This window comes from Symphalangus syndactylus, chromosome 23 (genome assembly GCF_028878055.3).
Source record: "Symphalangus syndactylus isolate Jambi chromosome 23, NHGRI_mSymSyn1-v2.1_pri, whole genome shotgun sequence".
Taxonomy (NCBI): Eukaryota; Metazoa; Chordata; class Mammalia; order Primates; family Hylobatidae; genus Symphalangus; species Symphalangus syndactylus.
In genome coordinates this window covers 17,171,293-17,186,334 of record NC_072445.2, presented here as the reverse complement: position 1 = coordinate 17,186,334, position 15,042 = coordinate 17,171,293, and the positions used below count along the sequence as shown (strand labels likewise).

At 44.3% G+C, this 15,042-nt stretch overlaps 1 protein-coding gene across 1 annotated transcript in view; it reads left to right on the top strand.

The window, feature by feature from the left end:
* The window catches only part of ZNF318 (zinc finger protein 318), a 35,598-nt gene that overhangs the window by 1,738 nt on the left and 18,818 nt on the right, over positions 1-15,042 (top strand). The window contains exons 2-4 of the mRNA XM_055263119.2: positions 2,486-2,634; positions 11,088-11,727; positions 12,732-14,213. Coding sequence (XP_055119094.2) covers positions 2,486-2,634; positions 11,088-11,727; positions 12,732-14,213 — 2,271 coding nt within the window. The remainder of the gene's footprint in view (positions 1-2,485; positions 2,635-11,087; positions 11,728-12,731; positions 14,214-15,042) is intronic.

Below are 15,042 nucleotides of genomic sequence, written 5' to 3'. Positions count from 1 at the left end.
GCCTTAGCCTCCCAAGTAGCTGGGATTACAGGTGCCCGCCACCATGCCCGGCCTCTTTTTTTAAACTTAGTAACAAAGTTCTGCTTTTTTGAGTGGCTCTCTAACATGTATGTAAGTACTGTGAGTACTTGGTCATGGGTAAATTGATTTGTCACTATGTTAAGATTTTCAGTTGAGCAGTGCCAGTGTGGGTGGCAGTCACTACAGAGGAAGCAAGAACAGAATGCTTGTTTACACAACCTCCGTTTCTTCTCCAGTGCACAGTGTATTTGCTCCAGTCTTTTCTGTCTGAGTAAATAGCATCATCCATTGTTACATCAGAAACAGTCATTATCTCCCTTCTTCCCACATCTGATTTGTCAGATTACCTCATCTGTCTAACCCGTTAGCTTTACCTCTAGAATACATCCCCAAAACTGCCCTCCTCCTGCCATCACTCTGGTCTAAGCCCTATTACCTCTTGCATGGATTGTTGCATTTGGCTTCTCTACACTCCGCTCTTGCTACCCTCCAGTTTATTCTGGAGGGTACACAGAAATCAAATTGATTTTTAAGCCCTCACTTTATACATTTGATATGTATTTATTGAGCATCTACTTTGCATTAGGCACTGTTCAGGACTACCCTGGGGATACAACAAAGTGCAAACCAGACAAAAACTCCTATTCTTTTAGAGTTAATATTCTAGCAGGTAGAGTTGGATAATAAGATGAAGTTAGAAATGCCATGGTATGTTAAATGTAATTAAGTACTAAGAAGGACTAAGAAGTACTAAAATAGGGCCGGGCACGGTGGCTCACGCCGGTAATCCCAGCACTTTGGGAGGCCGAGGCGGGCAGATCAGGAGGTCAGGAGATCGAGACCATATTGGCTAACACAGTGAAACCCCATCTCTACTAAAAATACAAAAATTAGCCGGGCTTGGTGGCGGGCACCCGTAGTCCCAGCTACTTGGGAGGCTGAGGCAGGAGAATGGTGTGAACCTGGGAGGCGGAGATTGCAGTGAGCCGAGATCGTGCCACTGCACTCCAGACTGGGGGCAACAGAGCAAGTCTCAAAAAAAAAGGACTAAGAGCAGAGAAGGGAGTTACAATGTGTGTGTGTGTGGGCGTGTGTGTGTATGTATGTAATATAGTCTTGCTCTGTCACCCGGGCTGGAATGTAGTGGTGTGATCATAGCTCACTGCAGTCTCAAACTCCCACGCTCAAGCGGTCCTCTCACCTCAGCCTCCTGAGTAGCTGGGACTACAGGTGCGTACCAACATCCCAGCTGATTTTATTTAAAAAAATTTTTTTGGTGTGGGGAGGGATTTCACTATGTTGCCCAGGCTGGTCTCAAACTCCTGGCCTCACGTGATTCTCCTGCCTCAGCCTCCCAAAATGCTGGGCTTACAGGCATGAGCTACTATGCCTGGCCTGGGGAGTTAAAATTTTTGATAGAGTAGTCAGGGAAGGCCTCTTGGGAAGGTGATTTTTGAATAAAGATCTGAAGGAGGTGAGGGTGTGCCGTGCAAGCATCTGGAGGAAAAGTGTAGTCAGATGATGTCACTATCCTGTGTAAAACCCTCCTATAACTGTTAATTGCACTAAGAATAAAATCCAAATTTCCCAACTGTGCTTTCTGCCTATCTTTTCCTCTTCTGTCACTTTGCTGCAGCCACACTGGCCGCTTTTCTGTTACTTAAAATATACTAAGCTCAATACTGAGGTAGTTCTTTCCTTTGCCTGAAACATCCTTCTACCTGTTCTTTGCAAGGCTGACATCTCATCCTTCAGGCCTCAGGTTATCACCTGAGAAAAACCTTCTCTAACCATTCTATCTGACGTAACTCCTTTTATGATACCATGTTTTAATGACTTTATAGCACTTACCAGAAGTACTTTTTTTTTTTTATTTAAACTTGTTTTTGGTTTACCTCCTTCACTAGAAATATGTAGGTTCTGAGAGCAGGGACTTTCTTCACTTCTTTTTCCCCATGCCCAGTAAGAATGAGAGGTCACTGTTGAGGAGAGTTAGAGGTATGGGCTTATATCTCTAAGAAAATGACAATTTTAAAAAAATGCTTTATTTTTGGTATAGTGTCTTACCATAACCATTTCTCACCTTGTTGAACCCCAACTTTGTAGGGTTGTTTTTTGTTTTTGAGACAAGGTCCTGCTCATTGCCCAGGCTGAAGTGCTGTGGTGCAGTCATGGCTCACTGCAGCCCTGACCTCCCAAGCTTAAGCTATCCTCCTACCTCAGCCACCTGAGTAGTTGGGACCACACCTGGCTAATTTGAAACTTTTTTTATAGAGATGGAGTCTGTGTTGCCCAGACTGGTCTCACATTCTTGCCTGGGCCTATACACCTCAGCCTCCCAAAGTGTTGGGTATACAGGCATGAGCGACCATGCCTGGCTAACTTTGTAACTAGGGAGGAGAGTTTTTGGATGTAGGGATGTCTTGACCCTATTGTCTAACCATATTATCCTTTACTTTTGTAGAGACGCTCTCCTGGTCTGCGTTCTGACTCTTTGGAAAAGAGCTTAAGGATCACTGTTGGCAATGACCACTTCTGTGTTAGCACACCAGAACGGCGACGGCTTAGTGATCGGCTGGGGTCACCAGTGGATAATCTGGAAGACATGGACAGGTAGGCATCACCTAAGGCAGGGCATACTATACTAGTACTTGAAGGCAAAAATGTTGCTGTTTTCTGAATGATATATTTGAAAGGATGGTGCCAGCTCTAAAGTTATTTCCTATGCCATGTGTCCAGTACAAAATAAAACGTTGGGATAGAATTTCTAAGTGGGAAGAGTATAATGATGTGTAGACTCTGTTGCTGAATAAATCGTATAGGAAAAAAAAGACTTTAAAAAGGTCATCCGAGTCTGACTAGAAAGAAGAGGCTGAGGGGACATAATGAGAGTCCCCCAAAACAAGAACAGTTGAGATGGTATAGATTCTAAAACAGTGAAACTATGAGCGGTCTCTTCTCCAAAGAAAAGTTCTGGACAAAATGGGAAGTGTTTTTAAAATGGTATTATTTTTTAGCTTATCCAGGCTGAAACATAGATTCAGAAAGGGTTAGGTAAGTTCATGTCTAATATATGTGTGTATGTGAAGTAGATAAAGTATTAATAGAAAGCTAGAGACCTTCAAAAATGTTTAAGTTCAGTTATTATTTTAACAGCTATTGAGTGCTGAGGAAGGGTAGATACACTCAGGAGACTTGGATATAGACCTCAGGTACTAGGAACTTAACCATATATAGATTGTAAATAATCACATTAGGTGTTTTTCATCTCGCAAAAGTCAAAGTATGGATGGGAGTTCAGGAAAGCACTCTTACTCAGAGCTGAGACCATGACTCTTATGGTCTCTGCCCAGCACATTGGGAGTTTTGACAAATGATTAGCAGTAGCAATAAATCAATGTAATGTAATTTCTTTTTTTTTTTTTTTTTTTTTTTTTTTTTTTTTTTTTTTTTTTTTTTTTTTTGAGACAGAGTCTTGCTCTGTCGCCCAGGCTGGAGTGCAGTGGCGCAATCTCGGCTCACTGCAAGCTCCGCCTCCCGGGTTCACGCCATTCTCCTGCCTCAGCCTCCGAGTAGCTGGGACTACAGGCGCCCGCCACCGCGCCCGGCTAATTTTTTGTATTTTTTAGTAGAGATGGGGTTTCACCGTGGTCTCGATCTCCTGACCTCGTGATCCGCCCGCCTCGGCCTCCCAAAGTGCTGGGATTACAAGCGTGAGCCACCGCGCCCGGCCTGTAATGTAATTTCAAACTGAGACTGTCGCTTGCCATGTTGCACAGAGCATAGCTAGGCGGGTGGGGGAGAGCTGGGCAGGAAGTCTGAGGACCAGTTTTGCCGTTGGTAATACCTCCAAGTTCCATTGGCTGTGGATGCAGTGAAAGAAGGCAGAACAGTGTTTTTTTGTTTTTTTTTTTTTTTCAGGCTTAATTCACTTTATATTTCTTGTATAAAAACCCTATGTTGTAGCCACAACTGGAGCCTGCGTCCTCTGCACAGAGACTCTGGTGTGTGTCTCTGAATGAGGTATCAGTGAATTCCTGATAGGGAGACTTGGTGAATCCCGTCTCCTTCCAGAGGTCGGGGGTCAGGTAGCTGTAGGTCTTAGAGATGGCATCGAAGGTGGCCTTGGCGAAGTTGCCCAGGGTGGCAGTGCAGCCCCTGGCTGAGGTGTAGCAGTCATCATTACCAGCCATCATGAGCAGCTTCTTGGGCACAGGGGCTGAGATGATGCCAGTGCCCTTGAGCACAGGGATGAGGCGCACCAGCACAGAGCCTCAGCGGCCTGTCACCTTGCAAGGAACAATGTGGGGCTTGTGGATCTTGTTCCCCCAGTAGTCTCTGCGCACAGGGAGAATGGAGAGCTTGGCCAGGATGATGGCCCTGCAGGTGGCAGTGGCCACCTTCTTGGAGCACTTAACACCAAGACTGACGTGGCCATTGTAGTCCCCGATGGCAACAAACGCCTTGAACCTTTTGCACTGGCCAGTGTGGGTCTGCTTCTGCACTGGCATAATCTTCAACACCTCATCCTTGAGAGAGGCCCCCAGGAAAAAGTCAGGGATCTCAGATTCCTTGATGGGCAGGGAGAAGAGATAGTTCTCCAGGGACTTGATCTTTATGTCCTTAACCAAGCAGCCCAGCTTAGTGACAGGCATCCACTCCTTATCCTTGGCCTTGCCTCCATGAGCACCGCGGCCTCAGCCCTGTCCACGGCTGCAACCCCAGCCCCTCCACGGAAGCCACTGCGGTTTCTCATCCCAGGGTCCCTGGGGCCTCTGCCCCCGCCCCACCCCTTCCACCTACATCATCTGCCATTTGGTGTTTTCTCAGAGAAGAAGCAAGGCAGAATAGTCTTATGTCATACAACATTGAAGCTTCTAAAGGGCTTCAAGATATGTGACTGTTTCAATTGAGGCAATAGCCCTTGCCGTTCTGGCTGCTTCTGTTTGGGGAAATTATTGAGTAGGTAGTCTGGGTAGGTGGTACATAGTATGATGGTCTTCATTCTTTTTTTTTTTTTTTTTTTTGAGACAGTCTTGGCTCACTGCAAGCTCCGCCTCCCGGGTTCACGCCATTCTCCTGCCTCAGCCTCTCAAGTAGCTGGGACTACAGGCGCCCACCACCACGCCCGGCTAATTTTTTTTTATTTTTAGTAGAGACAGGGTTTCACCGTGTTAGCCAGGATGGTCTCGATCTCCTGACCTTGTAATCCCCCGGCCTCGGCCTCCCAAAGTGCTGGGATTACAGGCGTGAGCCACCGCGCCCGGCTATTGTCTTCATTCTTTGCTGAGGTTTTGAGTTAGCTTCAGCAGTTCCTCTTCTTAGGCCTAGGATGTCACTTCCCCTTTGCATAAACTTTGTTATGCACGTGTGCTTCAGATAGAACTAATTGTATTTTTAAATTACAAAAATTAAAATTTTTCCTCTTAGGGAGTTTGGGGCAGCAGTCTTCTTTCTAGAATCATGTGTTTCAGAGGCACAGGTCTATTTTAGATAAAGTGAGATTAAGGTTCTAAACAGAGATACAAGGCCATTTAAAAAATACTGTTGCCCCCTACACATTTCTCTTCTTTCCCTTTTGTTCAGTATGGTTTGTGTGGATAATTACTGTCCACTAAAACCAGGCCATAGGACCATTGGCATACTCAGGTTGTCTCCTGACAGTGAGTCTAGTCTTCAGCCAATGATACAGGCCATTTATATCGTTTGTATGCAGATGTTGGGGCCTGGCGCAGTGGCTCATACCTGTAATGCCAGCACTTTGGGAGGCTGAGGTGGGCCAATCACTTGAGGTGAGGAGTTCGAGACCATCCTGGCCAACATGGTGAAACCCTGTCTCTACCAAAAATACAAAAATTACCCAGCGGTGGCGCATGCCTGTAGTCCTAGCTACTCCAGAGGCTGAGGCAGGAGAAGCTTGAACCTGGGAGGCAGAGTTTGCAGTGAGCCCAGATTGTGCCACTGCACAGAACAAGACTCTGTCTCAAAAAAAAAATGAAAAAGCCTATGTAGAGGCCGGGCGCGGTGGCTCACGCTTGTAATCCCAGCACTTTGGGAGGCCGAGGCGGGCGGATCACAAGGTCAGGAGATCGAGACCACGGCGAAACCCCATCTCTACTAAAAATACAAAAAAAATTAGCCGGGCGTGGTGGCGGGCGCCTGTAGTCCCAGCTACTCGGAGAGGCTGAGGCAGGAGAATGGCGTGAACCCGGGAGGCGGAGCTTGCAGTGAGCCGAGATTGCGCCACTGCACTCCAGCCTGGGCGACAGAGCGAGACTCCGTCTCAAAAAAAAAAAAAAAAAAAAAAAAAAAAAAAGCCTATGTAGATGTTTATTTTTTTTTAATTTATTTATTTATTTTTATTTATTTTTTGAGACAGAGTCTTGCACTGTTGCCTGGCTGGAGTGCAATGCTACAATCTCGGCTCACTGCAACCTCCGCCTCCCAGGTTCTAGCAATTCTCCTGCCTCAGCCTCCTGAGTAGCTGGGGTTACAGGTGCGGACTACCACGCCTGGCTAATTTTTTGTATTTTTAGTAGAGATGCAGTTTCACTATGTTGGCCAGGTTGGTCTCGAACTCCTGACCTCGTGATCCGTCCACCTCGGCCTCCCAAAGTGCTGGGATTACAGGCGTGAGCCACCGCGCCTGGCCCCTTTTAAATTTATTTTTAAGAGATAGGGTCTCACTCTGTCACCCAGGCTAGAGTGCAGTGGCACGATCATAGCTTAGTGTAGCCTCTAACTCCTGGATTCAATTGATTCTCCTGCCTCAGCCTCCCAAGTAGCTAGGAATACAGGCACACACCACCCAATGCCCAGCTAATTTTTCAAATTTTTGTAGAGATGGGGTTCTCACTGTGTTGCCTAGGCTGGTTTCAAACTCCTGAGCTCAAGTGATCCTCCTGCCTCAGCCTCCCAAAGTGATGGGATTGCAGGCATGAGCCATCATGCCTGGCCAGCTGTTTATTTATTTATTTTTTCTGAGACTCTAGTATTCTTTCTCTTCCTTTATTGAATCTGTTAAGTTTTATATCAGGTTTGGATGATAGCCAAGTTGGGTTTTAGTGTCTTCACCTTAGCAGCCCTGTATGTAGGACTGTAGTTCTACTCAAAAGGGAACATGAACGGTAATGTGAAAAATTCTAAAACACTTGGCTTCTAAAGACTTGCGGATGTGAGGTTGATTTCTCCTGTTCATCAAAGTAATTTGCACATATAATGTTCCATTCATGGAGCTATTTATTTAAAAAAAAAAATTATCTTTTTAAAAAAGACAGTGTCTCGCTCTGTTGCCCAGCCTGGAGTGCAGTGGCGTGATCATAGTTCACTGTAACCTCAAACTCCTGGGCTCAAGTGGTCCTCCCAGCTCAGTCTTCAGAGTAGCTAGAACTATGGGCTGCACTGCCACACCTGGTGAATTAAAAAATAAATTTTTAGAAATTGGGTTTCTATCTATCTATCTATGTTGTCCAGGCTAGTCTCCTGACCTCAAGTAATCCTTCTGCCCTGGCCTCTCAAAGTGCTAAGATTACAGGTGTGAGCCATTGTGCCCAGCTTATCGCCTAATTCCTTCTTATTCTGACAGATTGAAGGAGTGGGATTTTTTTCCCTCTGATTTACTTTAGGGAATAGAAGCAAACAGCTTTCTCGGGGCATTTTTGGGACTCATCAACAGAAAAGAATGGAGAGTTTAGGCTCTGAAGGACCTTTTAAAATATACATTTTTAACAGCTTTATTGAGATGTAATTTGTATACTATATAATTCACCCATTTAAAGTGTACAGTTCAGTGATTTTTGGCGTATTTAGAGTTGTGCATCCCTCATTACAATCAATTTTAGAACATTTTTATTACACCAGAAAGAAGCTCTGTTTTAGCCATTACTCCCTCCACCCTACCCCCAGCCATGGGCAATCACTAATCTACTTTCTGTCTCTATAGATTTGCCTATTCCGGACATTTCATATAAATAGAATCATATAATATATGGTCTTTTGTGATTGGCTTCTTTGACTTAGCATATTTTTTTTTAAGGTTCATCCGTGTTTGTAGCATTCCTTTTTATTGCTGATAATAATTTATTGTATGGATATATCATGTTTTGTTTATCCATTCATCAGTGATGAATGAATGGATAACATTTTGATTCTTTTCACTTTTTGGCAATTATGACTAATGCTGCTCTGAACATTGGTATAAAAGTTTTTATATGGACATACATACATTTTTTTAAAACTTGTTTAACAGAGATTTGTAAACACAAAAATGTAGAATAGTACAGTGAAACCCCATGTCCTCATTACCCAACTCCACAATCAGTTTTTTTAAATAGATAGACTTTATTTTAGAAAACAGTTGAACTTAACCAAGGCTTTCCAGGAGTATCCATCGCTGGACTCTTTCAGGGTATAGGAGATTGTACCCTTTTTAGGGCTCTTACTACAGCCAGGTCTCTTCTCATATCCTTTTGGAGTCCTGGGGAAGGAGGACATGAGCTTTTAATAAGCAGCCTGATTTCTGCCTATATATATGTGATAGCTTTTTTAAGAAAACTGTTTTTATGCCTTTTTTCTGTCTCATTCTACTGGAGATTCCAAGTCTGGACTGCAGCTTTTTGAGAGCCATCTCATTTATAGCTTCTTGATAGTTAGTACTGGATTAGCTCTTGGGCTAGTATGTCGTTTCATGGTGACATGTAATAGTTCTAGTGGGGAGCTGAATGTGGGAGTGTGAATGAACTTGCCCCTCATCATGGAGCCTATGTTTTTTCTCGCTATACTAATATGATCAGAGACTTTTTGTATGGTAGATGGTGTTTTGGCAGTGGAGTGACTCAACTCATGAACATTCCTCTCTGGAAATAGGTGTGTTTATGGCTGATGGACCTATAGAGAAAAATTTTTACCTCAGTTTGATTTCAGAAATCATCGTTGGTTTATTCCCATTTATTCCTATTTCATACTACATTGAAAACTCAAAATTTCCCAAATTCCTAGAAGGTGGGTAACAGAAACCTGGATTCCCACAGGTGGCATCCTTGTTAGAGAAGGTAAATAAAGTTTGTCCTTGATAACCTTTCATAAGTTTATTCCTAGGTCTACAACTTTGAACAAAGGCAGGCTGGTGAATAAGAAAAGGCAATGTTTTGAGGTTCTGCTGGCATAGTCTCAGAGACAGGAAAGCAACTACTAAAAAAACCAGGAAAAGTCATTTCTAGAAACTCACAGAAAGCAAAAGTAGCTACTAGAAACTGCAGAAGACACTAATAGTTGCCATCCTCTAGATGATAATTCACTCTGGAATGTGAGTGACATGTAAGAACTTTTATTTTTTATTCAGATTACTTAGAAGTTTTCATACATGAAGTGCTAGAGGATCTTTATTTCTATCTATGTTTTAAATCAGAAACTTTAGTTTTGTGTCATAGCCATAGCCCCTGAGAAGGTTAGCATTATTGGGTGTGGTGTAGAGTTCTCAGCTAAAAGAATAGTTGTCCCATCCTGAATTTTTACTTCATGCCACAAAGGTCTGAGACCTTTGTATTTAATGCAGTAAAAATATATGGTGAACCAAACCATCACTTTCTCTTTTCTAAGCCCAAGATTAGCAGAGTGCTTGTAGATATCCAGAGAAGGCAAAGAGGGTGACAAAACAGGCTGTGAGAGAGCTTTATGGGTTTTAATATGTGAACCATCAAGGCAAAGCATTGGAGAAACTTCTAAATCTTATGAGAAAATCATGCTAATTAGATAAATCAGTAGCTTTTTAAAAAGTTACCGTATAGTGAAACTTTTTTTTTCCAATTGAATTATTAGAACCTTAATATACAGACTTAAAGTTGGAATTAGTATGATTTAACTGGGGTAGAAGGTCCAGAGCCCTGCTGGTTCTGCTTTTCTAGTACCTCCTTTCTTTTGGTAGCTCCTGAGCACTCTTTACAACCTCTGGAACACAGCTTTAAAACCATTGATCTGAGCCACGCGTGGAGGCTCATGCCTGTAATCCCAGCACTTTGGGAGGCTGAGGCAGGCAGATCACCTGAGGTCAGGAGTTTGAGACCAGCCTGGCCAACATGTGAAACCCCATCTCTACTAAAAAAATGCAAAAAGTCAGCCAGCGTGGTGGTGCACGCCTGTAATCCCAGCTACTTAGGAGGCTGAGGCACAAGAATCACTTGAACCAGGGAGGTAGAGGTTGCAGTCAGCCGAGATCATGCCACTGCACTCCAGCCTGGGCGACAGAGCAAGACTCTGTCTTAAACAAAACAGGCCGGGCGCGGTGGCTCATGCCTGTAATCCCAGCACTTTGGGAGGCCAAGGCGGGCTGATCACTAGGTCAGGAGATCAAGACCATCCTGGCTAACACGGTGAAACCCCGTTTCTGCTAAAAAAAAAAAAAAAAAAAAAAAAAAAAAATTAGCCGGGTGTGGTGGCTGGTGCCCATAGGCCCAGCTACACAGGAGGCTGAGGCCGGAGAATGGTGTGAACCCGGGAGGCAGAGCTTGCAGTGAGCCGAGATTGCGCCACTGCACTCCAGCCTGGGTGACGGAGTGACACTCTGTCTCAAAACAAAACAAAAAAATCCCGTTGATCTGGACTGGTGTTTCTCAAACTTTAAAGTACAGACAAATCACCTGGAGATCTTGTTCAAATGCAGATTCTAGTTCAGATCTGCTTGGGGTGGAGCTTTGAGAAGCTATATTTCTAAAAAGTTCCCAGGTAATGCTAATGCTCTTTCGTCCGCACTACACTTTCAGTAGCAAAGAGCTAGAATTTAGCTTGTATGGAGTTGTGTAACTTGCATGATATTCTGCATACCCTAAGTCTAGTCAGAGAAATTACCCAAACAGCTCTGTCTAGATATGTTGGTAATATTACCTCTTGGTTAGAGGCTAAAGCTGCTTGTGCCCCTGGGGAAAGGGAGAGGAAATGTTCTTGGACTTCATGATTATAGTCTTTTGCCCTAAGCATTTTATAGCCCCCTTGACAAACACCAGTCTCTTAGCCTTGTCTGCCCTTGTTCTTTCCAAGTCCATTTGTTCAATGATGCTTCTCTTTTTCCTCAGGGATGACCTGACTGATGATTCTGTCTTCACTCGAAGCTCCCAGTGCTCTCGGGGTCTTGAGCGATATATTTCCCAGGAAGAAGGGCCTCTCAGTCCCTTCTTGGGACAACTTGATGAGGACTACCGAACAAAAGAAACTTTCCTGCATCGATCTGATTATAGTCCCCATATCAGTTGTCATGATGAGCTGTTGCGGGGAACAGAACGCAATCGAGAAAAACTCAAAGGCTACTCTATACGATCTGAAGAAAGGAGCCGGGAGGCCAAAAGACCCCGTTATGATGACACAGTGAAGATAAACAGCATGGGAGGGGATCACCCAAGTTTTACATCAGGAACTCGCAACTATCGACAGCGTAGAAGAAGCCCAAGTCCTAGGTTTCTTGACCCTGAGTTTCGGGAACTGGATCTTGCCAGACGAAAGCGAGAGGAAGAGGAGGAGCGAAGTAGGAGCTTGAGTCAGGAGCTGGTTGGAGTTGATGGTGGTGGTACTGGCTGTTCCATCCCTGGGTTGTCAGGTGTCCTAACAGCATCAGAGCCAGGATATTCTTTGCATCGGCCTGAGGAAGTATCTGTGATGCCCAAGAAATCCATTTTGAAGAAGCGGATTGAGGTGGACATAATGGAGCCCTCCATGCAGGTCTCTGCTGCATTTCTTGTAGGGCCTCTTGCTAGTCTCTCTAATATCTTAAAGCCTGGTTACTTTCCTGTGGGCTATGTTCCTAATGGTATCTTTGTAATATATGCTGGACCGACATTGTGAGCTACACCTTCTAGGACTGTGAGCTACACCTTCTAGGACTCTCCAAACGAAACTGTAGGCCTTTTAATGCATCAGTAGAGGGTTCTATTGCTGTATATTAGGCTTTATATTAATAAATAGATATTTTGGAGAGTACTGCAAGTTTTTTTCCTTAAATTGGATTATCCTTTGGCAATCTTTGAATATGGGTTTGTTGGAAATGAACCTTGAAAGGCAAGGGGAGGAGGTGATCTCAATTTTCTCATCTCTCTTTAGAGAGAAGACAAGATGTATGAGTTGTAGGACACTGGACTAGAAATCAGGTGATTCTGATTTTGGACCCACTTCTGCCACCAACTTACTGTGATTTTTAGACAAGTCACCTCACCATTCTGAGCCTTGATATTTTTCCCTGACCTGTGAAAGGATGATGAGACCACTAGTGGAAAGACCACTAGTTTTTAGCTGTCCTCTTAGGAGATAAAGGCTTCTGAAGAGGTTCCCTAGCAAAGGAATGCTGATGAGTTAGCGTTCCAGAGTTTCCTCTCCCCACTTCAGCCAAAGCAGCTCTCTTTTTTTCCTTTTCTTTTGGGGATCCATAGAAAAGAAAACAAGCTAGGGGATCTCTAAAATTCTTTTGAATTCAAATTCCTTTTAACAAATAGATAAAGGTGAGGATTCCATCCAGTTTGCCTCGCTTCCTGTTTCTCCTTAACAGCAGAAACATCTGGAGATAAGGGGATTCACATTTTGAATCTGGCTAAGGATACGTTTCCTCCCTTTTATCCATACTTACATCTCACCTGTTAATTCAGGAAGACCAAAGTATTTAAGTATTTATCTCAATTACTAATGTTCTGAGATTCTGCATAAGACTAAGTCAGTTGTGTTTGTCTTTGCAGCTTGAGAGTTTTTCCAGCAGTACCAGCTCCAGCCAGGATCACCCTCTCTACTCTGGGCACCCATCCCTTCCACTAAGTGGTGCTATTGCTGCTTTTGCCTCAGAGATCGAAAACAAGGGGACTATGGTAGAGACTGCCTTGAAGGAACCTCAGGGCAACCTCTACCAATGGGGTCCCCTTCCTGGGATTCCCAAAGACAACAGTCCTCTCAGAGAAAAATTTGGAAGTTTTCTATGCCACAAGGATAATTTGGATTTGAAGGCTGAGGGACCTGAGCGACACACAGACTTCCTGCTGCCCCATGAGAGAGCTAGCCAGGATGGCAGTGGTTTTTCCCGCATTCTGAGCATGTTGGCTGATTCTACTGGTACACAGGAAAAAAGGCGACGTAGCTTTCCTGACATAGAAGATGAGGAGAAATTTCTCTATGGGGATGAAGAAGAGGATTTAAAGGCAGAATCCCTACCAAAGCCCCTTGGGAGCTCTGAAAGTGAAGTTATGAGGCAGAAGGCAAGCTCCCTGCCGTCTTCAGCTCCAGCTGTAAAGCTAGAATCACTAGAAGAGACCAGTCCAGAATATGCGAAGATCCATGACTTGCTCAAGACAATAGGGCTGGATATTGGAGTAGCAGAGATTAGTCAATTGGCTGCACGCACCCAGGAACGACTTCATGGCAAGAAGCCATCATTACGCTCCTCAGCTGACCGCCGTTCCTCAGTTGACCGATACTTTTCAGCTGACCACTGTTCCTCAGTTGACCACCGCTTCTCAGCTGACCGCTGTTCCTCAGTTGACCACTGCTTCTCAGCTGATCGACGTTCCTCAGATCCCCACAGACTAGAGAACAGGGAGGCACATCATAGCAATACCCACTCTCCAGAGGTGTCCCATCCACACCCACCTTCTCCTGTGGATCCTTACCTGCTCACAAAAAACAGCCCTCCATTCCTGAAGTCTGACCATCCAGTGGGTCATATTTCAGGACCAGAGGTGGTTGGTAGTGGGTTTCAGTCATCTGTTGCAGTCAGGTGCATGTTGCCATCAGCCCCATCTGCCCCAATTAGACTTCCACACACTGCTGCTTTATCTCAGTTTCACATGCCAAGGGCCTCTCAGTTTGCTGCAGCTCGGATACCTCCAAACTACCAGGGACCTGCCATTCCCCCTGCCTCTTTTGATGCCTATAGGCACTACATGGCATATGCAGCCTCAAGATGGCCCATGTATCCCACCTCTCAACCGTCAAACCACCCTGTACCTGAACCACACAGGATAATGCCAATAACCAAACAAGCTACTCGTAGCCGTCCCAATCTCCGTGTGATCCCCACTGTGACTCCTGATAAGCCTAAGCAGAAAGAGTCTTTGCGAGGTTCAATTCCTGCGGCCCAAGTGCCTGTCCAGGTGTCCATTCCATCACTTATAAGATATAATCCAGAGAAGATCTCTGATGAGAAGAACCGTGCTTCCCAGAAGCAGAAGGTGAATATTAGCTTTGGGCATCCTGTGCCTAAGTCTTCTATTTTACCATAAATTTGTATATGTTTTTTAGAGGGGGCTGAAAATTTGTAAGGCTCTTTCACTTGAATTCGTTTGGAGGCTGCTGTCATCACCCTAAGAAATGTATATTGTTCTCTGTTTTTCACACATGTTTTATCATTAGGGCTAAACAAAAGTCCGGCCTTGCGTCCTATTGTGATTGTCAGACTTGCTTTTTTAAGTTTAATTCTATCCAAATTAATGGTCTTCAAACACTGTAGATAGGAACTGGGAGCCTTGAAGTCTTCAATATAATTTCATAGTGGAGTAGGGAACCAACATTGGGTGTGGTGAAGGAGAATCAGTAAACCCGTTTGATCCCAGTGAATTCTGTATTCTTACCCTGTAATGATTATGTGAGTTAAAGCTAATAACTAGTTGTTGCTTGATAATTGAAGCAAACCAAGAAATAAACTTTGCTTGTTCTGGTTTATCTTAGAGCCCAGTAGTAACAGCAGCATTTTTGACATGTTATTTATTTAAAAAATTACGTGTGTGTGTGTGTGTGTGTGTGTGTGTGTGTGTATGTATACGTATATTTTATATAGAGATGGGGTCTTCTCACTGTTGCCCAGGCTGATCTTGAACTCATAGGCTCAAGTGATCCTCCCCTGCCAGCCTCTCCCAGAGTGCTGGGATCACAGGCATGAGCCACTGTGCCTGGCCTCTAAAGTCATTTTTTATATTATCCAGGTTCATTGGGTCCCCAGCCTGTGGGAAGAAAGCAGTGACTGGGGTAAAGATACAATAATTCTAATAATTCTGATAATTT